General features: G+C 44.6%; 1 protein-coding gene across 3 annotated transcripts in view; it reads right to left on the bottom strand.

Annotated features, from left to right (window-relative positions):
- LOC110490566 (UHRF1-binding protein 1-like) overlaps positions 1–23,996 on the bottom strand; it is a 51,280-nt gene extending 27,284 nt beyond the window's left edge. Inside the window, exons 1-7 of one of the 3 annotated variants that reach the window (XM_036944927.1) lie at positions 23,556–23,996; positions 12,769–12,931; positions 9,804–9,842; positions 7,397–7,488; positions 7,024–7,213; positions 6,796–6,936; positions 2,847–3,014 (exon numbers count right to left, since the gene is read on the bottom strand). In XM_036944927.1, the coding sequence (XP_036800822.1) occupies positions 2,847–3,014; positions 6,796–6,936; positions 7,024–7,213; positions 7,397–7,488; positions 9,804–9,842; positions 12,769–12,931; positions 23,556–23,599 (837 nt within the window). In that variant the 5' untranslated portion in view covers positions 23,600–23,996. The remainder of the gene's footprint in view (positions 1–2,846; positions 3,015–6,795; positions 6,937–7,023; positions 7,214–7,396; positions 7,489–9,803; positions 9,843–12,768; positions 12,932–23,555) is intronic. The other 2 variants (XM_036944928.1, XM_036944929.1) reach the window with 2 other exon arrangements.
- Between the last annotated feature and the right edge of the window lie 477 nt (positions 23,997–24,473).

Raw genomic sequence — 24,473 nt, 5'->3', positions numbered from 1 at the left:
GAACAGTCTAGAGTAGTGATGCTGGACGGGCGGGCAGCGATCGGTTGAAGAGCATGCATTTAGTTTTACGTGCATTTAAGAGCAGTTGGAGGCCACGGAAGGAGAGTTGTATGGCATTGAAGTTCGTCTGGAGGTTAGTTAACACAGTGTCCAAAGAAGAGCCAGAAGTATACAGAATGGTGTCGTCTGCGTAGAGGTGGATCAGAGAATCACCAGCAGCAAGAGCAACATCATTGATGTACACAGAGAAGAGTCGGCCCGAGGATTGAACCCTGTGGCACCCCCATAGACTGCCAGAGGTCCAGACAACAGGCCCTCTGATTTGACACACTGAACTCTGTCTGAGAAGTAGTTGATGAACCAGGCGAGGCAGTCATTTGAGAAGCCAAGGCTGTTGAGTCTGCCGATTAAGAATGTGTTGATCGACAGAGTTGAAAGCCTTGGCCAGGTCGATGAATATGGCTGCACAGTATTTTCTCTTATCGATGGCGGTTATATCATTTAGAACCTTGAGCGTGGCTGAGGTGCACCCATGACCAGCTCGGAAACCAGATTGCATAGCGGAGAAGGTACGGTGGGATTCGAAATGGTTGGTGATCTGTTCGTTAACTTGGCTTTCGAAGACCTTAGAAAGGCAGGGTAGGATAGATATAGGTCTGTAGCAGTTAGGGTCTAGAGTGTCTCCCCCTTTGAAGAGGGGGATGACCGCAGCAGCTTCCCAATCTTTAGGGATCTCAGACGATACGAAAGAGAGGTTTGAACAGGCTAGTAATATGGGTTTGCAGTGGATAATTTTAGAAACAGGGTCCAGATTGTCTAGCCCAGCTGATTTGTCGGAGTCCAGATTTTGCAGCTCTTTCAGAACATCAGCTATCTGGATTTGGGTGGAGAAATGGGGGAGGCTTGGGCAAGTTGCTGTGGGGGGGTGCAGGGCTGTTGACCGGGGTAGGGGTAGCCAGGTGGAAAGCATGGCCAGCTGTAGAAAAATGCTTACTGAAATTTTAAATTATCGTGTATTTATCAGTGGTGTCAGTGTTTCCTAGCCTCAGTGCAGTGGGCAGCTGGGTAGAGGTGCTCTTATTCTCCATGGACTTTACAGCGTCCCAAAAGTTTGTGCTACAGGATGCAAATATCTGTTTGAAAAAGCTAGCCTTTGCTTTCCTAACTGCCTGTGTATATTGGTTCCTAACGTCCCTGAAAAGTTGCATATCGCGGGGGCTATTCGATGCTAATGAAGTACGCCACTCGATGGTGTCAGAGGAAGGTCCAAAACAATGGTCAAAGACTTCAGTCACCCAAGTCATGGACTGTTCTCTGCTACACGCACAGCATGCGGTACAGGAATGCCAAGTCTATGTCCAAGAGGCTCTTTAACATCTTCTAGATGTAAGACTGCTAAACAATTCATCAAATGGCCACCTTAGTGTAAAAACAAACTCGACTAGCCTGTACCCCCGCACCGGTACCCCCTCGGTATTGTTATTTTATTGTGTTACTAAATAAACAAAAGTAAAAAATAAAGTAAATATTTTCTTAACTATTTCGTGAACAGCATTGTTGGTTAAGGGCTTGTAAGTAAGCATTTCACAATAACCTGTTGTATTTGGCACAAACACAAATTGATAAGATTTTTAGGAGAGATGGGGTGCAGTGCTCATTCTCACCAGCAGATGGCATAGTCTGCCACATTTAGGTCAGAATGCTAAAAGCCCAGTTTGAGTCAGTACATGAATAATGGAGCGTGAGTGCAGCGCAGCAGAGAGAGCAGCGCAGGGAAAGAGAGGCCATATGGCAGAGGGACCGCGCAGAGAGAACCAAACATCCTTTCTTGGAGCACAAGGACTAATTACCAGACCATAACAGAGAGAGCGAGAGAGATGGGGGGGAAGAAAGAGGGAGGGAGAGAAGTTTGGACAGAAGGGTACATGACTGGGGCGAATCATTTCTCCACTGTAGGTCTGTCTGACAGAGGAGTGACTGAGCACATAGCTAGCTGCTTCAGTTGTTAAGTGACCTGTACGCTCTCGTTGGTTGGCCCTCGCTTCATACTCGTCGCCAAACCCACTGGCTACAGGTTATCGACAAGTCTCTGCTAGGTAAAGCCCCGCCTTATCTCAGCTCACTGGTCACCATAGCAGCACCCACTCGTAGCAAGCGATCCAGCAGGTATATCTCACTGGTCACCCCCAAAGCCAATTCCTCCTTTGGTCGTATTTCCTTCCAGTTCTCTGCTGCCCATGACTGCAACGAATTGCAAAAATCTCTGAAGCTGGAGACTCATATCTCCCTCACTAGCTTTAAGCACCAGCTGTCAGAGCAGTTTACAGATCACTGCACCTGTACTTAGCCGATCTGTAAACAGCCCATCTACCTACCTCATCCCTATACTGGTATTTATTTATCTTGCTCCTTTGCACCCCAGTATCTCTACCTGCACATTCATCTTCTGCACATCTACCATTCCAGTGTTTAATTGCTATATTGTAATTACTTCACCACCATGGCCTTTTCATTTCCTTATCTTACCTCATTTACACTCACTGTATATATACTTTTGTTTTCTTTTGTTCTACTGTATTATTGACTGTATGTTTTATTTATTCCATGTGTAACTCTGTTTTGTTGTATGTGTCAAATTGCTGTGCTTTATCTTGGCCAGGTCGCAGTTGTAAATGAGAACTTGTTCTCAACTAGCCTACCTGGTTAAATAAAGGTGAAAGAAATAAAATTATTTAAAAAAGTAAGTGTCTGCCTATCTGTGTGTGTTTCCTAGCCTGTGTGCGCACACGTGTCTACCTGCCTACATGAGTGAGTGTGTGTATGTGTGTCCCTGCCTACGTGTGTACCTGGTCCTCGGTGGCCATGCTCTTCCTCTGCTGAGCAGACTTGTCCATGGCCTCGCTGAGTGACTTGGCGTACTGGACCATGGCTTTGAGCTGGGAGTCAGTCAGCACCCACAGCAGGTCATCTAGGATCAGGATCAGCTTAGAGGCCACCACGTTACAGTCCTTGGACTGGAGATAAACACATTCTACATAGATTATTACATACAAAATACACACATTAATACTCATTATATATAGACCACACACACACACAAATACATGCTTTATACATACAAGATACAGACACACACACCACGTTTCAGTCTTTCATCTCAAGACACACACATTACCTCCCGTGTTGAACCAAGACAGTGTTATTCAAAAGGTGCAATCATCAATGGGAGATGTAATAAAAGTCATCAGACTGGAGAAAACACACTCCATATCCATGACTGACTGACTGAAAACACACACTCCATATCCATGACTGACTGACTGACAACACACACTCCATATCCATGACTGACTGACTGAAAACACACACACTCCATATCCATGACTGACTGACTGAAAACACACACACTCCATATCCATGACTGACTGACTGACAACACACACTCCATATCCATGACTGACTGACTGAAAACACACACACTCCATATCCATGACTGACTGACTGAAAAAACACACACTCCATATCCATGACTGACTGACTGAAAAAACACACACTCCATATCCATGACTGACTGACTGAAAAAACACACACTCCATATCCATGACTGACTGACTGAAAACACACACTCCATATCCATGACTGACTGACTGACTGACTGGAGAAAACACACTCCATATCCATGACTGACTGACTGAAAACACACACTCCATATCCATGACTGACTGACTGACAACACACACACTCCATATCCATGACTGACTGACTGACTGACAACACACACACTCCATATCCATGACTGACTGACTGACTGACTGGAGAAAACACACTCCATATCCATGACTGACTGACTGAAAACACACACTCCATATCCATGACTGACTGACTGACAACACACACACTCCATATCCATGACTGACTGACTGAAAACACACACACTCCATATCCATGACTGACTGACTGACAACACACACACACTCCATATCCATGACTGACTGACTGACAACACACACACACTCCATATCCATGACTGACTGACTGACAACACACACACACACTCCATATCCATGACTGACTGACTGACAACACACACACACTCCATATCCATGACTGACAACACACACACACTCCATATCCATGACCGACTGACTGACTGAAAACACACACTCCATATCCATGACTGACTGACTGACTGAAAACACACACTCCATATCCATGACTGACTGACTGAAAACACACACTCCATATCCATGACTGACTGACTGAAAACACACACACTCCATATCCATGACTGACTGACTGAAAACACACACTCCATATCCATGACTGACTGACTGAAAACACACACTCCATATCCATGACTGACTGACTGACAACACACACACTCCATATCCATGACTGACTGACTGAAAACCCACACACTCCATATCCATGACTAACTGACTGACAACACACACACACACACACTCCATATCCATGACTGACTGACTGACAACACACACACACTCCATATCCATGACTGACAACACACACACACACTCCATATCCATGACTGACTGACTGACAACACACACACACTCCATATCCATGACTGACAACACACACACACTCCATATCCATGACCGACTGACTGACTGAAAACACACACTCCATATCCATGACTGACTGACTGACTGAAAACACACACACACTCCATATCCATGACTGACTGACTGACTGAAAGCACACACTCCATATCCATGACTGACTGACTGACTAACACACACACACTCCATATCCATGACCGACTGACTGACTGAAAACACACACTCCATATCCATGACTGACTGACTGACTGAAAACACACACACACTCCATATCCATGACTGACTGACTGACTGAAAACACACACTCCATATCCATGACTGACTGACTGACTAACACACACACACTCCATATCCATGACCGACTGACAACACACACTCCATATCCATGACTGACTGACTGACTGAAAACACACACACACTCCATATCCATGACTGACTGACTGACTGAAAACACACACTCCATATCCATGACTGACTGAAAACACACTCCATATCCATGACTGACTGACTGAAAACACACACACTCCATATCCATGACTGACTGACTGAAAACACACACTCCATATCCATGACTGACTGACTGAAAACACACACTCCATATCCATGACTGACTGAAAACACACACTCCATATCCATGACTGACTGACTGGTTGAAAACACACACTCCATATCCATGACTGACTGACTGGTTGAAAACACACACACTTCATATCCATGACTGACTGACTGGTTGAAAACACACACTTCATATCCATGACTGACTGGTTGAAAACACACACACTCCATATCCATGACTGACTGACTGGTTGAAAACACACACTTCATATCCATGACTGACTGGTTGAAAACACACACTTCATATCCATGACTGACTGGTTGAAAACACACACACTTCATATCCATGACTGACTGACTGGTTGAAAACACACACTTCATATCCATGACTGACTGGTTGAAAACACACACACACTTCATATCCATGACTGACTGGTTGAAAACACACACACTTCATATCCATGACTGACTGACTGGTTGAAAACACACACACTTCATATCCATGACTGACTGACTGGTTGAAAACACACACTTCATATCCATGACTGACTGACTGGTTGAAAACACACACTCCATATCCATGACTGACTGACTGGTTGAAAACACACACTTCATATCCATGACTGACTGGTTGAAAACACACACTTCATATCCATGACTGACTGGTTGAAAACACACACACTTCATATCCATGACTGACTGACTGGTTGAAAACACACACTTCATATCCATGACTGACTGGTTGAAAACACACACACACTTCATATCCATGACTGACTGGTTGAAAACACACACACTTCATATCCATGACTGACTGACTGGTTGAAAACACACACTTCATATCCATGACTGACTGACTGGTTGAAAACACACACTTCATATCCATGACTGACTGACTGGTTGAAAACACACACTCCATATCCATGACTGACTGACTGGTTGAAAACACACACTTCATATCCATGACTGACTGACTGGTTGAAAACACACACTCCATATCCATGACTGACTGACTGGTTGAAAACACACACTTCATATCCATGACTGACTGACTGACTGGTTGAAAACACACACACTCCATATCCATGACTGACTGACTGGTTGAAAACACACACTTCATATCCATGACTGACTGACTGGTTGAAAACACACACTTCATATCCATGACTGACTGACTGACTGGTTGAAAACACACACACTCCATTACCATGACTGACTGACTGGTTGAAAACACACACTTCATATCCATGACTGACTGACTGACTGGATAAAGTACATACTCAGCACACAGTAATCTGTGGTCGTTCAAAATCATATCTTTGTTTGTTTTCACACACACAGACGAAGGAGTGTGTATACAACCCACACACTTTCATCTGTTCAAACACAGTGGCTGCAGGGCTTGCTGGTGTGTGAGATAAAGATCTTTGTTTACTGAAGCTGATTCTGCAGGCTGTTGGCCCACATACTGTTCTCTATTCTATTAGACCAAGGACTGTTGAGTGCGTGTGTGACTGCGCCGTGTGTGTGTGTCGTACCCGTCTCTTGAGGGCAACTGATCTTGGACTGGTTGGTGATGAGGTGTGTGTGTGTTTGCACCTAAGTGTGTGTTTGTGTTTCCTTGCCCACATGTATGCATGTGTGTGGCGTATTGTACCCGTCTCTTCAGGGTGACTCTGATCTTGGACTGGTTGGTGATGAGGCGGATGGGGGCACTCAGCATCTCGTTCTGGGCACTCTGGATGGCGTCCGCCTCAATGCGGATCATCTGCCAGCTGATCTCCTTAAACGTCAGGATCTGAGGGGCGCACAGGTAGCCATGGTTACACACACACAGGGTTACGGCGGTTACATACACTTCCATGCGTGTATGCAGTGCACCCACCTCTCCTCTGTGTGGGTCCTGTATGCGTGTGAAGCGGAGGTCTGACAGGCTCCAGCTGGTGTTGACAGAGTAGACCTGCAGCTGGCTCAACTCAAAGGAGGCGTTGAACGCCTTGGCACTGATCTTCACCACGATGGAGTTGATGGACAGAGAGATGCCCTCCACCACCTTCTCAGCAAAGCCATACTCACTGGGGGAGTGGGGGAAGAGGGGGAGGTAGGCAATTGAAGGCTGGATTTGGATGAACTGAATGCAAGTATTTTTTTAATAAAGAATTTCAGCCCCATTGCACAAGGACAGGCAGACAGACACCATACACACAACTACCCTCTGAAAGTGGGGGGAGAAAGAGAGAAAGAGCGCCAACTCCCACCTTTGCCCCGAGGCTGTTGCTATGGGAGACGGGCCGTTGGGAGGGCGGGGCTCATCACAGGTGCTCATCTCCATTACCACCTTGTCCAGGGTCTGGGAGACAGAGAGATGCAGACGATTACCACACACACACACACACCCCAGGGCAAGACATTAACGGTTGTCTGCTTGTCTGTGCAAGTAAAAAAATAGTCTGACATGATCATGGATTAAGTTGGAATGGACAAGAAAATAAAAAAGTTTGTTTGATTTTTGCACAATGAGGCCTCTCCCATCAGAAGTGGATGAGTGGCATCCAGATTAGTGTGTAGCACACTGGCCTCAATCTCTGCAGAGCACTTCATAGGATAATTACTGTAGGCCTTTATTGACAGGCCATTTTTTTCCAGCTCATGAAACATGGGATCAACACTTTACATGTTGTGTTTATATTTTTGTTAAGTGTAGATGGCCAATTCAAAACATATTGTAGTTTGTCTGGTTATCTCGCTAGTTAGCATGTACTAATGTCATTGTCATGTTCGATGTCCTAAAATAACTATCCACCGGCACTTGTGTAACCGCAAATGGCCGACACACAGTTGATACAGGTGCATAGTTGATGAAGCCAATGCTGCATACTCCAGGTGTAAAACAGTCAAACACACACAATTGGCTTGGATTCTCCTCTATTCAATACTGGCCATGTAATTCTGACAATTTTAAATATATATTCTTAGAATAGCCTAATTGACAAGTAACTACTATGTCAAGATCTCCCCTCAATACGGAGTATTTTTGCCTGACAAATAGGTAAACATCTTAGTTAACTACCTTGCCCACCTCAGAGAGTTGATCCCTGGTTCATTGAATGAGGAAATTATTTTATAAAGACATAAAAAGTATTTGGTTATAATTGTAATGTTGCAGGGTGGCCAACCATCCTCCATGAGATTCCAAGAGAGCTACTGGGTGTGCAGGCTTTTGGTCCAGCCCTACTCGAACACACCACAGTGTAAAAAAATCTGCTGCTCAATGGGACCTTGATAAGCTGACTGGTGTGTTTGCGCAGGGTTGGATCAAAAGCCTGCACACCGGCCTCCCGAGTGGCGCAGCGGTCTAAGGCACTGCAACGCAGTGCGTCACTAGAGACCCCGGTTTAATCCCGGGCTGTATTACAACCCGGCCGTGATCGAGAGTCCCATAGGGCGGGGCACAATTGGCCCAGCGTCGTTCGGGTTTAGCCGGGTCATGTTTCGGGGGGACGCATGACTCGACCTTTGCCTCCCAAGCACGTTGGGGAGACAAAATCAAAATTGGGGAGAAAAAGGGGGAAACATTTTTGTTAAAAAAAAAAAAAAACTGCACTCCCAGTAGCTCTCCAGACGGAGGGTTGACGGACCACGTGTCTTATACAGTAGCTCTCCAGGCGGAGGGTTGACGGACCACGTGTCTTATACAGTAGCTCTCCAGGCGGAGGGTTGACGGACCACGTGTCGTATACAGTAGCTCTCCAGGCGGAGGGTTGACGGACCACGTGTCGTATACAGTAGCTCTCCAGACGGAGGGTTGACGGACCACGTGTCTTATACAGTAGCTCTCCAGGCGGAGGGTTGACGGACCACGTGTCTTATACAGTAGCTCTCCAGGCGGAGGGTTGACGGACCACGTGTCTTATACAGTAGCTCTCCAGGCGGAGGGTTGACGGACCACGTGTCTTATACAGTAGCTCTCCAGGCGGAGGGTTGACGGACCACGTGTCTTATACAGTAGCTCTCCAGACGGAGGGTTGACGGACCACGTGTCTTATACAGTAGCTCTCCAGACGGAGGGTTGACGGACCACGTGTCTTATACAGTAGCTCTCCAGACGGAGGGTTGACGGACCACGTGTCTTATACAGTAGCTCTCCAGACGGCGGGTTTGACGGACCACGTGTCTTATACAGTAGCTCTCCAGGCGGAGGGTTGACGGACCACGTGTCTTATACAGTAGCTCTCCAGACGGAGGGTTGACGGACCACGTGTCTTATACAGTAGCTCTCCAGGCGGAGGGTTGACGGACCACGTGTCTTATACAGTAGCTCTCCAGGCGGAGGGTTGACGGACCACGTGTCTTATACAGTAGCTCTCCAGGCGGAGGGTTGACGGACCACGTGTCGTATACAGTAGCTCTCCAGGCGGAGGGTTGACGGACCACGTGTCTTATACAGTAGCTCTCCAGGCGGAGGGTTGACGGACCACGTGTTTTATACAGTAGCTCTCCAGGCGGAGGGTTGACGGACCACGTGTCTTATACAGTAGCTCTCCAGGCGGAGGGTTGACGGACCACGTGTTTTATACAGTAGGCTATCAGGGCAGTATTTTACTTTGTGGGGAGGCAAGTGGCTAAAACTGTGTCAGCAATAGGGGGAAGGAGGGCGGGACTTACCAGAGAGATGGGGTGGGTCTTCAGCTTGGTCCATGGGATCTGTCAATGAAGACAAGAAATTAGAGTCAGCCAGTCAAGCTCAGATAAGTGACAGTAATATTGGTTCAATATCCTACACCTGCAATCTAGTCAGCCCAACAACATCGGCACAGCCATAATATGATCATATTTTCTTGTATTAAACCTATGCTAAATACAGTCACATATTCCTTACATATTTTTCTGAAATACATACGAATGTGTCTATTCCTGAAATTAATGTAATCGCTGTGAATGTAAATCAGCTGAAATGAGAGAGCCAGGCTGAGAGAATGAATCAAGGAGACAGTCTAGAGAAGCAGTCAGTGCCAGCACATTCCACTCCTCCCCAAACTACACTAATCCCTCTGAGCAGACCCTCGTAATCATGCCCGTGTCAAATCAAATAGCTTTTACACCAAAGAGTAATCTGCAGATTTGGGCATGTTCATCTTCCCCCACAACGAGTGACTCCCCGTTAAAAGGCTATAAACACTGAAATAAACATTTGGATATGTGGCGCTAATTGAATTACTACACTCAAACTGTATTTGATTTCTTCAGTCATTGAACTGAAATGGTTTAGCAAAGAGCCTGCACCTGTAGGTGATGTTGGAGATTTAGACAAGGAAAGGAACAGTTTTTGGGTGCCTGAGTTGTGTGTGTCCGCTCCAATGAGGATGGGCATGTGTATTGTAACAGAAGATGGTGTGTGCGACTGTATGCGTTGGCATCTAAATCAGACAGAGAGTGATATCTTCTATAGCCTAAGTGTTACAAGAGTTAAACTGCAGCTGGGGGACCCACACACCCTCTTTTTCTCTCTAGATCAGTGGGAGCTATTAGCTATAGGTTCTGCTTGACCCAGGCCCACTGGTCCTCCCGGCTAAATGGCCCGGGGCCACTATTTCCCTGTTCCTATTGGCTAGATGTGACGCACTGGCAAAACTCCAAGGACTGAAACGTGGTGTGTGTGTCTGTATCCTATATGTATAAAGCATGTATTTGTGTGTGTGTGTGTGTGTGGTCTATATATAATGAGTATTAATGTGTGTATTTTGTATGTAATAATCTATGTAGAATGTGTTTATCTCCAGTCCAAGGACTGTAACGTGGTGGCCTCTAAGCTGATCCTGATCCTAGATGACCTGCTGTGGGTGCTGACTGACTCCCAGCTCAAAGCCATGGTCCAGTACGCCAAGTCACTCAGCGAGGCCATGGACAAGTCTGCTCAGCAGAGGAAGAGCATGGCCACCGAGGACCAGGTACACAGACGCATGCAGCACGCATTACCTCAATGATAGGGCCATTACGACTGTAACCTTACACCAAGGACATTGCACAGCGAGTGTGACACTTCAATAAACCTAAGTTAGTGACACGCAATGGGCCTCGTCTAGGAAAACACAGACAGACATAACTTAAGAAAATTTCAGAAGACAAAACTTTATCGTTTCAACGCTGGGCGGCTCCCCACTCTACTTGTTAGAATATATTGCCTGCTATGTAAAAGGGAAGGTCATGAGACAGAGATAAGATGGAAGTCCTGAGACAGCAGAGATGAAATACAAGATAGAGAACCATTAGGGCAAAGAAAACAGAGGGGGTTTCAGAAGAGGAAGGGGGAGAGGCTATCACTAGGAAATGGCTAAAAAAAGACCCTCCCACAGTGACACAATGGATAGACATTGTAAAGAAATACACCACATATATGACCTTTGCTTTAAGAACACAAGAGGTGAGAGGTCCGGAATACTGGGAAAAATGGGTTTCGTACTTGGAAAAGGTCTAATTCAAAGATGTCAATGTAACTAATATGATGATGAAGGTATGACGTGCACTGTAACTGACAGATCTTTTTTGTTGTTCTTTTATTTGACTTTATTTGTACTTTCTTTGTGTTCCTACAATAGAAACAAAGTATTAAAAAAAAGAGGAAGGAGAAGGCTGGTAGTAGAGAACTGAGTAACAGAGTTTGTTGTTATTCTGCTTCATTCACCATCTCCAGGGAGTGTCAGATGATGTGAAGAGGAAGGAGAAGGCTGGTAGTAGAGACCTGACTAACAGAGTTTGTTGTTATTCTGCTTCATTCACCATCTCCAGGGAGTGTCAGATGATGTGAAGAGGAAGGAGAAGGCTGGTAGTAGAGACCTGACTAACAGAGTTTGTTGTTATTCTGCTTCATTCACCATCTCCAGGGAGTGTCAGATGATGTGAAGAGGAAGGAGAAGGCTGGTAGTAGAGAACTGAGTAACAGAGTTTGTTGTTATTCTGCTTCATTCACCATCTCCAGGGAGTGTCAGATGATGTGAAGAGGAAGGAGAAGGCTGGTAGTAGAGAACTGAGTAACAGAGTTTGTTGTTATTCTGCTTCATTCACCATCTCCAGGGAGTGTCAGATGATGTGAAGAGGAAGGAGAAGGCTGGTAGTAGAGAACTGAGTAACAGAGTTTGTTGTTATTCTGCTTCATTCACCATCTCCAGGGAGTGTCAGATGATGTGAAGAGGAAGGAGAAGGCTGGTAGTAGAGACCTGACTAACAGAGTTTGTTGTTATTCTGCTTCATTCACCATCTCCAGGGAGTGTCAGATGATGTGAAGAGGAAGGAGAAGGCTGGTAGTAGAGACCTGACTAACAGAGTTTGTTGTTATTCTGCTTCATTCACCATCTCCAGGGAGTGTCAGATGATGTGCACATACAGACAGTTCATCTCAGTGAACTTCTATATCCACCGCTAACATTACGATGGAGACAAGGGAGAATGAAAGAGTGGGAGAGTGAGATTGGGAGTGAGAGGGGGGTGGGCAGGAGGAGAGAGAGATGAGAGGTAGCAGACAGTAAAATTTAAATATAGACTAAGATGGTGGGGTTCATCTGAGGAGAGTGAAAAAGGGCGAAAGCACCGCCCAGAGTGCAGGTGTGTGTGCGCATGTCTCCCTCTCTCTTACCCGGATGGCAGCCTTGTTGCAGCCCACTTTGTTGATGGCCAGCCAGGTGGGCAGGTCCAACATGCTCTGCAGTACCTCCTCATCCAGCTCCAGGTTTGTGAGCTGGCCCTCGCCCTTCAGTGTGCTCAGGTTGATCTTGTCTGGGGACAGGTTCTTAGCAAACCTGCAGGGGGAGGAGGAAGGAGAGGAGAACATTAGTATTGTTGTTATTCATTCAACATCAAGGAAAGAAGTCCTTAACATCATAACATCATAACTACAAATACAAGACACCACTGCTTTTGGGAGGGAGAGACTAAGCGAAAGACAGGAGAGAGAATTGCATTTAACCTGTCTTTATTGGCACAATTCATTAGAGTACAGTCCCCCTCTCTCCCTTACCACCAACGAGAAGAGAGAAAAATAAAGTCAGAGGGCAGAAAGATAATGGACAAGGAAAGAAAGACAGAAGAGAGCGAGACAAGGGAGCCAACCAAATCAGCCTGTTAAAACTGGTGAGCAAACCTTTGGAAAATATTGTTTGATCAATGAAAGTTATTTTACAGAAAACTAATTAACAACAGACTTTCTGCATGCTTATTGGGAAGGGCACTCAACATGCTCGGCACTGACAAATGACTGATGATTGGCTGAAAGAAATTGATATTAAGAAGATTGTGGGAACTGTTTTGTTAGATTTCAGTGCAGCTTTTGCTGTCATTGATCATAACCTATTGCTGAAAAAAACATAGGTGTTATGGATTTGCATCATCTGCCATATTATGGACTGAGAGTTACCCATTTAATAAAACTCAGATGGTTTTCGTTAATGGAAGCCTCTCTGAAACTGAAACACTTAACATTGATCTCCAGTCAGTTTTAGAATGGGTAACTAGCAATAGGCTGGTGCTCAGTATCAAACCTGGTTAAATCTATTATTGAATAATGTGGCCATTGTGCAAGTTGAGGAGACTACACTTCAAACTGCTGGGTGTAAACCTAGATAGCAGACTGTCATGGTCGAAACATATCGACTCAATGGTTGCAAAATGGGAAGAGGTCTGTCCAGACATCCTACAGGCCCTAGTTTTGTTGCACCTTGACTACTGCCCAGCTGTGTGGTCATGTGTTACGTTCCCCAGTTTCTGTGTTGTGGTTTGTTAGGTGTGTGTTTCAGGATGGCTTCCTGAAATCCCCCCCCCCCAAGCAGCTGATTGGTCGACTCCATGGCTAATTGGAGAGCTGACCTCGTCAAGTTACAGCTGTATCCGATTAGACTCCTTCTGAAGCTATATAAAAGCCAGTGTTCTGTTCAGGAGGGAGGTGATTGCTGAGAGAGGAGGCTGATGGCTGTGTGTTATTTACTGTGTTGGTTGTTCTCAGAGGGAGATGATTGCTGAGAGAGGAGGCTGATGGCTGTGTTATTTACTGTGTTGGTTGTTCTCAGAGGGAGATGATTGCTGAGAGAGGAGGCTGATAGCTGTGTGTTATGTACTGTGTTGGTGGTTCTCAGAGGGAGATGATTGCTGAGAGAGGAGGCTGATGGCTATGTTATTTACTGTGTTGGTTGTTCTCAGAGGGAGATGATTGCTGAGAGAGGAGGCTGATGGCTGTGTTATTTACTGTGTTGGTTGTTCTCAGAGGGAGATGATTGCTGAGAGAGGAGGCTGATGGCTGTGTGTTATTTACTAAGTTGGTTGTTCTCAGAGGGAGATGATTGCTGAGAGAGGAGGCTGATGGCTGTGTGTTATTTACTGTGTTGGTTGTTCTCAGAGGGAGATGATTGCTGAGAGAGGAGGCTGATGGCTGTGTGTTATTTACTGTGTTGGTTGTTCTCAGAGGGAGATGATTGCTGAGAGAGGAGGCTGATGGCTGTGTGTTATTTACTGTGTTGGTTGTTCTCAGAGGGAGATGATTAGTATGTCCTGTGTTTTCATTGTTGCGCAGAGGTATAATTTGTTGCCAGTATTTTTGTAGTCGTCCTACTAAGGTCCATCTATGAACATAGAACTGTGTTTTAAATTTGTTTATTTACATTTGAATGTTTAATTTGTTCCCCGGGGGAAGGCACCTAGGGAGTGCTTAGGCAAGAGGCCCGCGGGCATACATATACCCGTAGTATATTCACTGTCTAGGCACACTAGGAAAGACCTGGGCGGACCATCCCCCGTATTTTGGTTAGCGCACCAGGTGGTGTTAAGTAAGTAGTGGGTAGGTAGGTAAGGTAGGAGGGGACTTTGATATTTACTTTTGTTCAGTCCAGCCCCTTTTCCCCAAAATTACTGTGACAGAATAAATTCCTTGTAAATGGTACAATTCTCTGCCTTTTGTCATCCTTACTACTTACACCTACAGTCCATACCGCTTTCACTTCACGGAGAGTGAGCAGGGTGTTGCGTTCCCTCTTCATAGAGGCGTGCGTAACGTGTGGCAAAGGACATGGTTAAATTGCAGTTGATTCAGACCAAAGTAGCACGTATCGCACTTAGATGTACACGGAGGGTGAATGTCAGTAGCATGCATGTCAATCTCTCCTGCCTCAGAGTTGAGGATAGATTGACTGCACCACTATTGGTCCTTGTGCGAGGTATTGATGTGTTGAAGGTACCGAACTGTCCATGCAGTTGGCACACAGTTCGGACACTCATCGGTACAAGACATGCAATCAGAGGTCTCTTCACAGTCCCCAGGTCCAGAACAGAGGCTGGGAAACAGTGTTAAATCGTCATGACTACATGGAACTCTGCCACCCCAGGTAACTCAAGCTAGGATTAAAACCAGATAAAATAATGCCTTACTGCACAAAGAAAACTGTGGAGAGAGACAACCATTTTATATACATCCCTTCTATTGTAAGTATTAGACGTAGATATTCTGTATGTACTGATATGTATGATGTTTTTAAATGTATTTCAGTCCTTGACTAATAATGTTCTGTACTAGGTAATGTTTCATGTGGACCCCAGGAAGAGTAGCTGATGCTTTTGCAGCGGCTAATGAGGATCCTAATAAATACCAGTACCGAGGAGAGACCAGATAGTGAAACAGAGGTAGGCCTATAGGCCTGTTATGGAACATTATAGAGTTCTGCTGAAAGTCATATTACAGACTTGGAAAAGAGGGAGACAGTGACATGTCTGCTGCCTCTTAAAACCGTACTCAAGGGTGTGTGTGAACTTTAGTGTCACACTGTCTCAACTGTAAGGGTTTCCCAACTCGTATCTTTCATCAGGAGGTAGCACAGCCAATGGGTTTGTGTGTCCTGGGTGCGCATGGGTGGGTTCCATCGCTAGGCCCCGCTCAAAGCTCCAACACACACTGTGCCCATGACCTTGTGCCATAGTCCCTAGACTCCCAAACAGTTTGTGGTTAGTAGTTAGCCAAACACCCACATACCAGGCAAAAGGTCATTGTCCTAATTACTGTTTACAGATAAAGAATTCCCAGTAACTCACAGCCGGATTTAATCAATCCACATTCTACACAACAACCTGTGTGTGTTTGTACACCACAAGTGTGTGTGTCCATATACAGCCTGTTAGACTACGTTAACTCATTTTATCGATCTACATTACACCACAACCTAAGCACGACAACACACGGTCAACACACACAAATGTTAATGAAGCAGACTGCCACGGTTTGACTGCTGTAATCTTATTATGCAGTGCAGTGAACTCTGATACTTCGGTCAGTTGTGTTGCCGACTGTGGCCATAAGGAAGTAGCAAGATCCGATCAGCTTCTCTGGCCTATCACACTCACACAGAATGACTGGAAACAGCTCATTAAACTTCCCCTGTACCTACCTCATTCCTGATCAAGCTTTTGTTTAGGTAGTTCCCTTATATGGGCTAACCTTTCTAGGATATATCTTTTTGAGCTTTTTAAAATGTGGGCTACCTTTCTGCCAACTGGGTTTTAGTAGAGTGGCATGACTAAATTGTGTGCTGATCTTTGTTGGCTGTTTTGCTCAGTCTCAAATGGGGAAAAAAATGATTAGAAGAGAGTAAAAATTAGAGGTCGACAGATTGTGATTTTTCAACGCCTATACCGATGCCAATTATTGGAGGACAAAAAAAAGCCGATACCGATTAAAATCGGCCGATTTTTTTTAAAAATGTATTTGTAATCATGACAATTACAACAATACTGAATGAACACTTATTTTAACTTAATATAATATATCAATAAAATAAATGTATCCTCAAATAATGAAGCATGTTCAATTTGGTTAAAATAATGCAAAAACAAAGTGTTGCTCAGAACATGAGAACATATGAAAGCTGGTGGTTCCTTTTAACGTGAGTCTTCAATATTCCAAGGTAAGACACTAGGTTGTAGTTATTATAGGACTATTTCTCTCTATACCATTTGTATTTCATATACCTTTGACTATTGGATGTTCTTATAGGCACTTTAGTATTGCCAGTGTAACAGTATACCTTCTGTCCCTCTCCTTGCTCCTACCTGGGCTCGAACCAGGAACACAACGACAACAGCCACCCTCGAAGCAGCGTTACCCACATGCAGAGCAAGGGGAACAACTACAACAAGTCTCAGAGCGAGTGACATTTGAAACGCTATTAGCTCGCACCCCGCTAACTAGCTAGCCATTTCACATCGGTTACACCAGCCTAATCTCGGGAGTTGATAGGCTTGAAGTCATAAACAGCGCTGTGCTTGCGAAGAGCTGCTGGCAAAACGTATGAAAGTGCTGTTTGAATGAATGCTTATGAGCCTGCTGGTGCCTACCATTGCTCAGTCAGACTGCTCTTTCAAATGATAGACTTAATTCGCGTAACAGGTGGGCTCCTCGTGAGGCAGGTGGTTAGAGCGTTGGACTAGTTAACCGTAAGGTTGCAAGATTGAATCCCTGAGCTGACAAGGTAAAAATCTGTCGTTCTGCCCCTGAACAAGGCAGTTAACCCACTGTTCCTAGGCCGTCATTGAAAACAAGAATGTGTTAACTGACTTGCCTAGTTAAATAAAGATTAGTGTAATTTTTTTCCTTCTTTTTATAAAAGATACAAATCGTCAAAATCGGGCATCCAAAATGACCGATTTCCGATTTATGAAAACTTGAAAACGGCCCTAATTAAAATCGTCCATTCCGATTAATCCATCGACCTCTAGTAAAAATACCCTAAAACATTGTTAGAATCTGCCCTAGAGTAGAGGTATTAAATCAATTATTTTACAACAGAAGTTGAAGGAGACTAACTGGCTTGAGGTGGATGATTAGGTGGCTGAGGTATTAGGCGAGGCCAGGTTAAATTAAGCCAAGGCACCATGATTCACCCCCTCTTCACCGTCATAGATGGTGTTGGTGTGTGTCTGTCTGTATTACACACACAACTTTTGGCCATGGTCTCCACAGGTTTTGTAATTGGGGCCTGTAAGGCTCACCTTCTCCCTGCCTCCATCAGAGCCATAAATATTACAATGCTCCGGGCCCCTGTGTGTGTGCCATTCGGATGGCCACACGATTCGTTGTTGATGTGTTTATTGTAGTCGGGCCCACAGGAGATCCCCCAACCTTGACTGACTCAATCTAAACAAGGGACGACAAGGTCAATTTGTCTGGAGCAACCTTCCTCAGGATACACAGACACACATTTGGGTTATTCTTTGAGGGATAAACTAGTCGCCTGGCAGAACGTATTCAATTCAGTAGTCTCTGCAAAGATAGAAAGTGTGTGTACATGTGCGTCCATTCTTCAGATTAAATTAGAGAATCAACTTGATTAGATGAACCGTTTCTGTTCTCACAACTCACTGGAAACAGGCCAATGAAACCTGCCCTGGTGCTGGAGTAATGGCCTTTATTTTATGAGGTCTAAGTACAACGCTTGTGTCCAATCTGACAACACAGTCTTCATTGAGTTGGCGTGTGTGTGCTCCAAACAGTGTGTTTATTCTATTAAACGTGTCCATTATCACAACACTGCCTTCTGTTTGTGTCCATTTTGAAAACACTGTCTTTAAGTTTTCTAGTTAATGTCCTTATATCATGTGTTCCAATTGGTTTCTTCTTCACTAACAAGTACATTAGCATCCATTTTGGATACACTATTTTCTATGAGTTATTGTGTAGAAAATAGGCCTCATTTCTTTATTGCAAATGATGCCCAAGTATTTAAGCTAGTAAAGTATACCCTTTTCCCTTCGAGAAGCAACTGATTTCATTGTTTACTTCTGTTTCCTGTGTTGCTTTTGACTGAGCCAGCAAATATGGTTAGCACAAGCAGGTTTGAATGAATAAGGAAATAACTGAACTCCAAAACTTTTTCCCAAAGCATGTTCCTCACTGTCATTTTTGGAATGTTCTTAGATTAAAACTATTCTTAGCCAGCCCCTTTCCCCTCTCAGTCTTCTCTCGCTGACCCTGTGGTTATTTTGTATTTAGCGGCTGTGTGTATCGGTAATCCCTCCATCTATCATCCGCCCATCAGTCCAGTCACATTCCTGCGCACATCATCAAGCCGTGCCACAGAGACCACTAGTTGAATCAAATGTGTTAGTGCTGCGCTGGAACAAAAATGTTCACCAACAGTTAGGGTCCCCTAGGAATGAAATGTTGAGGAGTAAACTGACATAGCCTGCTAGACAGAGGAGAAGGTAAGATGTAGAGAGAAAGAGATGGGCAGATGCATAGAGAGAAAGACAGACAGGGGACTGGAGCTGAGCATGTGACTAAAACAATGTTGACACCTGATCACAGTGAGCCTCAGTAGAATGAATATTTAACACAGCACAGGGCTCCCAGACGCACTCAATAATGACTGGACCACACACACAGGCCCAACATCAGTGTGTGTTGTTTATGAGTGCACATTTAAGAGTCTCTGCGTGTGTGTGTGTAACCCCAGACCCTGCGGTGTCTGGCCCTGGTCCAGGGCCATGTCGGTACCTGATTCTCTTGGTTTAATGGGGAGAGGGACATCTTTATCAATTCACCCTTGGGACCACCTGAGAGCAGCAGCACACTGTTGGTGGAAACACCTCGCACCACACTCGCATTTGTGTGTGTGTGTTCCCAAAGGCCAATGTTTTGACATACAACAAGGCCTCGAAGGCAAGAGTCAGACTTTCTCTCCTGCCTTCAGGAGGTCGTTGCAGATAGAAACACTGCTAGTATATCACAGACATGATGTTATCCTACTCTACATGACAGAAGCATGGCTGTCCTACATTATATATTTCTATCTGAACATTGATATGTTGCACCTCATTGAGTGGAACCCTGGTGAATATGCCCCAAGCATTGACATTGCTTGACATCACTATAATGAGCAGTGGGTTTGGCTTCTTCCAAGCAGGTCTGCTTCGAATGCATGACCAATCACGTAACGACCCTAGGAACTGATAATGACATAATTCCCCCGGTCCTGCTGACGCTAACAGTAATGCACACACACACAGTCCAATGTTGTAGGACACTAAAGCTTTGTTCACATTGCCAGTTTGAAGTGATTCAAATCCTATCTTGTTGAATATCCGATCCAAATCTGTTCTGCTAAAAGCACATGAAATTGGTTATTTCAGGCCACATTTCAAACCACCTTCATAGGCGGTTTGAAATCAGATACAAATCTGATTCCTGGCCATGTGACTTGTGTCTGAATGGTCAAATCCAATTTGTTGGCCTTCAAGTGGTTCAGACTTATTAGGCATATCTTGTTCCTAGATGGCTACTATGTTGACAGTAAAAAAAAAAGTGGTAGATAACTAGCTTGTTAATTGTTTACAAACAAATGAATGAACATGCTAGCTAGCTAGCTAGCTGTGGCTAGCTAGCTGACTGCTGTGGCTAGCCAAAAATGACTCATTTTTCAAGTTGGATCATCTCATCCCTTGAGGCTTCTTCCACTATGATTTTAAACATTCAAATCAACTGGGACACATCCATGGCATTAGCTTGATACATAACGTCTAACTGATAGGAAGCATGAGCACCACCACCAGTCAGTCTCCACCACTGCACAGACCCGTCATTACTATGAATACTAGCTTACCCATGTCAGCAAATGTCTTGTCTGAACACACACATCAGATTTGGTCCTTTTTAACTTTCAGTTTGGACAGTCAGTATCCAAAACGGATTTGAAAAACAAAACTGACTTGAGCATTAAGGCCTACAGTGTGAACAAGGCTTAAAGGGAAATGACAGTCATAGGCTGTGTATGTAAAACTTGGCAGTGGCAATTGTTTGTGGGACCATGAAGGGCACAGCAACCACTAGCCATCAAAGCCTCTGCCTTGCCGCATAAATACCAAGGGCTCCACTGGCAATACTGAAAGTCAAGGGCTTTTGTTCACAATGCATTGCTGGCAGGAAGCAATGCATTAAAAAGCCCAATGCACATTCCTCTTTCTAAAGCTACAACACTTGTTTAACTGCATTGTGTGTGACTATAACAGAGCTTACTGTTCTAGGTCAATCCAAAACAGTTTGCAAGTCATCCCTTCTTATCCAGCCGGTAACATGGGAGATTCAACCTACATCTAAAAGTTAAGGTTTTATCTAAGCTTTTAGTTTTATAGGCGTTATGTTGTTTAAATCCAGTTTTCTAGGAGCTACAGGTGTAAGGACGTGAATGCTCTTGGACCATTATCAGTCAGTTGAAGGTAGGTTCAACTGAATGTGATGGGGCAATTTATGTTATTACAGGGAAGTTACCCATTATCTTCTAAATGGAGAAGGATTTCAATGAACTTCCCTCAGGGCACCAACCTGGAACAATAAATAATGCATGTGCCTAGCTGAAAGCTGTTGATAACAATGGGTAGGACAACTGATTACTGTGTTGCAAACATAGGGACTATTTTGTGTAGACTCAGTCTCAGGTGTAGTCTTTTCATTCCATGACCCATGAAAAATATTTTACACTTCACTAGCTGATTAAATGTGTCTATTAATCCTTTATCAAATACTTGTGAGAGGAAAAAGGTTGCACAAAACTTTGCCTACTACAACAACCAAGGCCTCTATCTTCCCTGCTCAGTCTCCATGGTACTGGCAAACAAACAAGGCATGTGTGTATGATGTGTACAGGTGCTTAGTCATCTCTATGCTGTGGAAGGTGCATTATTATCCCAAGCTGCTAATGCAAGCAAGAGTGGACATACATACAGCCCCGGTGCAAGTAAATACAGTAGAGCAGGGGTGTCAAACTCATTCCATGGAGGGCTGAGTGTCTGCTGATTTTTGATAAAGACCTAGACAACCAGATGAGGGGAGTTCCTTACTAATCAGTGATCTTAATTAATCAATCAAGTACAAGAGAGAAGCAAAAACCTGCTGACACTCACCCCGCCCGTTGAATGAGTTTGGCAAATGTGCAATAGAGCAGAGTTCCCCAATCTCGGTCCTGGGGCCTCTCTGGGTGCACATTTAGTTTTTTGCCCTAGCACTACACTGCTGATTAAAATAATCAACTCATCATCAAGCATTGATTAGTACCGAGTTTGGGAAACCCTGCAGTAGAGAGCAAAATTGGTGTATTCCACTCAGAATGGCTCCCGAGTGGCGTCATTACAGACACCCTGGTTCTAATCCAGGCTGTATCACAACTGGCCGTGATTAGGAGTCCCATAGGGCTACGCACAATTGGCCCAGCGTCATCCAGGTTTGGCTGGTGTAGGCTGTCATTGTAAATAAGAATTTGTTCTTAACTGACTTGCCTAGTTAAACAAAGGTTAAATGTAAAAAATTAAATGGCCCAAAATGACTCAACTTTCCCCGATGTGGCAACCTGGTCTCAGAGCAGTTCGTATTATTCTGCACGGAAACCCGAGACACTACATTTAGTATGATATGTAACCATACCAAATGTAACATAAGACAGATGGTTACTTAAGGCAAAAACTAAAAAGTGGGGTGGTTGGTTGGTCCGGGTGGGCATATAGCGACCCAAAAGGTTATGAGTTTGAATATCATCATGAACATCTTTTGCATTTTACCAACTTTAACTACTTACTACTTTTTAGCTACTTAGCGTGTTAGCTAACCCTTCCCCTGACCTTAACCCCTAGCCTAGTTAAGTTAGCGAGCTAGATAATGTTAGCCACCTAGCTAGAATGTGTAACATATACGTTTTGCAAATGTGTAACATATTGTGTTTTGGAAATACGTAACATATAATACGAATTGTAATTGAACATACAACATGGGTGAAGGACATCCAAAAAGTAATACATACCATACGAAACGTAACAACGTTACTAAATGAACAGAATAATTTGAAATGTTCTGGGACCTGGTTGGGTGTAGTACTAGCTGTCAGTACGTGGCGTGTTTGTCTCTGCCAGAAGCATATGCTGCTAGCTAGCTAACCAGTGTAGTTTACCTGGCTAACTAGCTAGCTAGATGGCTAGTGACAATCATTGGTGTAACCTAGCAAATAGAAAACTTGCTATATCTGGCTAAACAATGATTAACGGGACATAGCTAGCCAGCTAATGTTAACGTACTGGTGGAGCCTAGGCTAGGGAGATTAGTTGCGTTAACAATACGCAAGGTTAGCCATAAGCAGTTATCAAACAAGCCAGTTAGCTAGCTAACTAAACTCGACAGACACCGGTCTGTTTTTGGCAACCAACAACAACAAGCAAACTTGCTCGTAACTGGCTAGCTAGCTACGCTAACCAAGTTCAGCTGCGCAAGCATAGTGAGTGCCCCGTCAGTGGCCTCCCGCGCGCTAAGGTACAGCGCTGCTAACGCGCTAGCTTGGTTCCCAAATGAAACCCCTTTGGGAGTTAGTTGTATTTTGTCTCTCCGCCTGGTTCATATCGATTGACACTGACCTGGAGAGGTGTTTGAGGATCTGTTTCTTGATCAGCCCAGCCATGACCACATAAATGATTTATCCCAGCGATGCAGTTCAAATTCTCAATTCCGAGTCAGGGTGCATTTTTTGTGGTCTTTGTGAGGCTAGCCCAGTTCTCGCTCCCTCTCCGCGGAGATTTGACAGGGAAAAACAAACCTCCGAGACACAGCTAGCTAGCTTCAGAAGGCCAATAAGCCATTACAACTAGTACTAAAGTCCATCTTCACTGCAACAGCACCTGGAAACACGGCCTGTGCTGTCACAACGTCTGATGGGCGGGCCAGCGCCGACCAAAGTCAAAGAGCATGGATGACTCAGGCATTACGTCAGCATTGTCCCATGTATTGTTTTATTTTAGAAGTGAAACCGTAATTGCCTCTTTTTACTGTGGCAGAGTGCATCCGCACCGGGAGATATTTGGGGGTGGGGCTGCTGCGATTTTTTTCGCCGACGGGGGTACCATCTACCTGTGAGTTGCAGTTCCAGTCTCCTCTCGAAAGACTGCCAGTCAGTGACCTCTGGTGGACAAAGGCAGGGAGATGGGTCCAGCTGCAGCTGTCATCTATCAGGCCCACCACCTCTCAGGCCCCTCTCCAATGCCAGAACCATCACTTCCGGGTCTGACACATCAAGCAGAATATTTTTTTCTGTTTACCACAGAGAGGATAGCGTCCAAACGACCGACAATTCACTTTAGGTCGAAACTAATACACAATGTCCTTCGCCCCCACTTATATCTGCTATCCAATACATCAACAGATTACACACCAATTTCAAGATAAAACATTGCACAATGATTATACTACAATGATGGCATAGCCTAAATTAAAAACTCTGATAATACTTTTATTTCCCTTTTGACCCACATTTTTATTGTATAGACAGTCAGGGGAAA

This window comes from Oncorhynchus mykiss, chromosome 15 (genome assembly GCF_013265735.2).
Source record: "Oncorhynchus mykiss isolate Arlee chromosome 15, USDA_OmykA_1.1, whole genome shotgun sequence".
Lineage (NCBI taxonomy): Eukaryota > Metazoa > Chordata > Actinopteri > Salmoniformes > Salmonidae > Oncorhynchus > Oncorhynchus mykiss.
The sequence above is the reverse complement of the archived record's forward strand: the minus strand, read 5'-3'. Positions and strand labels throughout refer to the sequence as shown.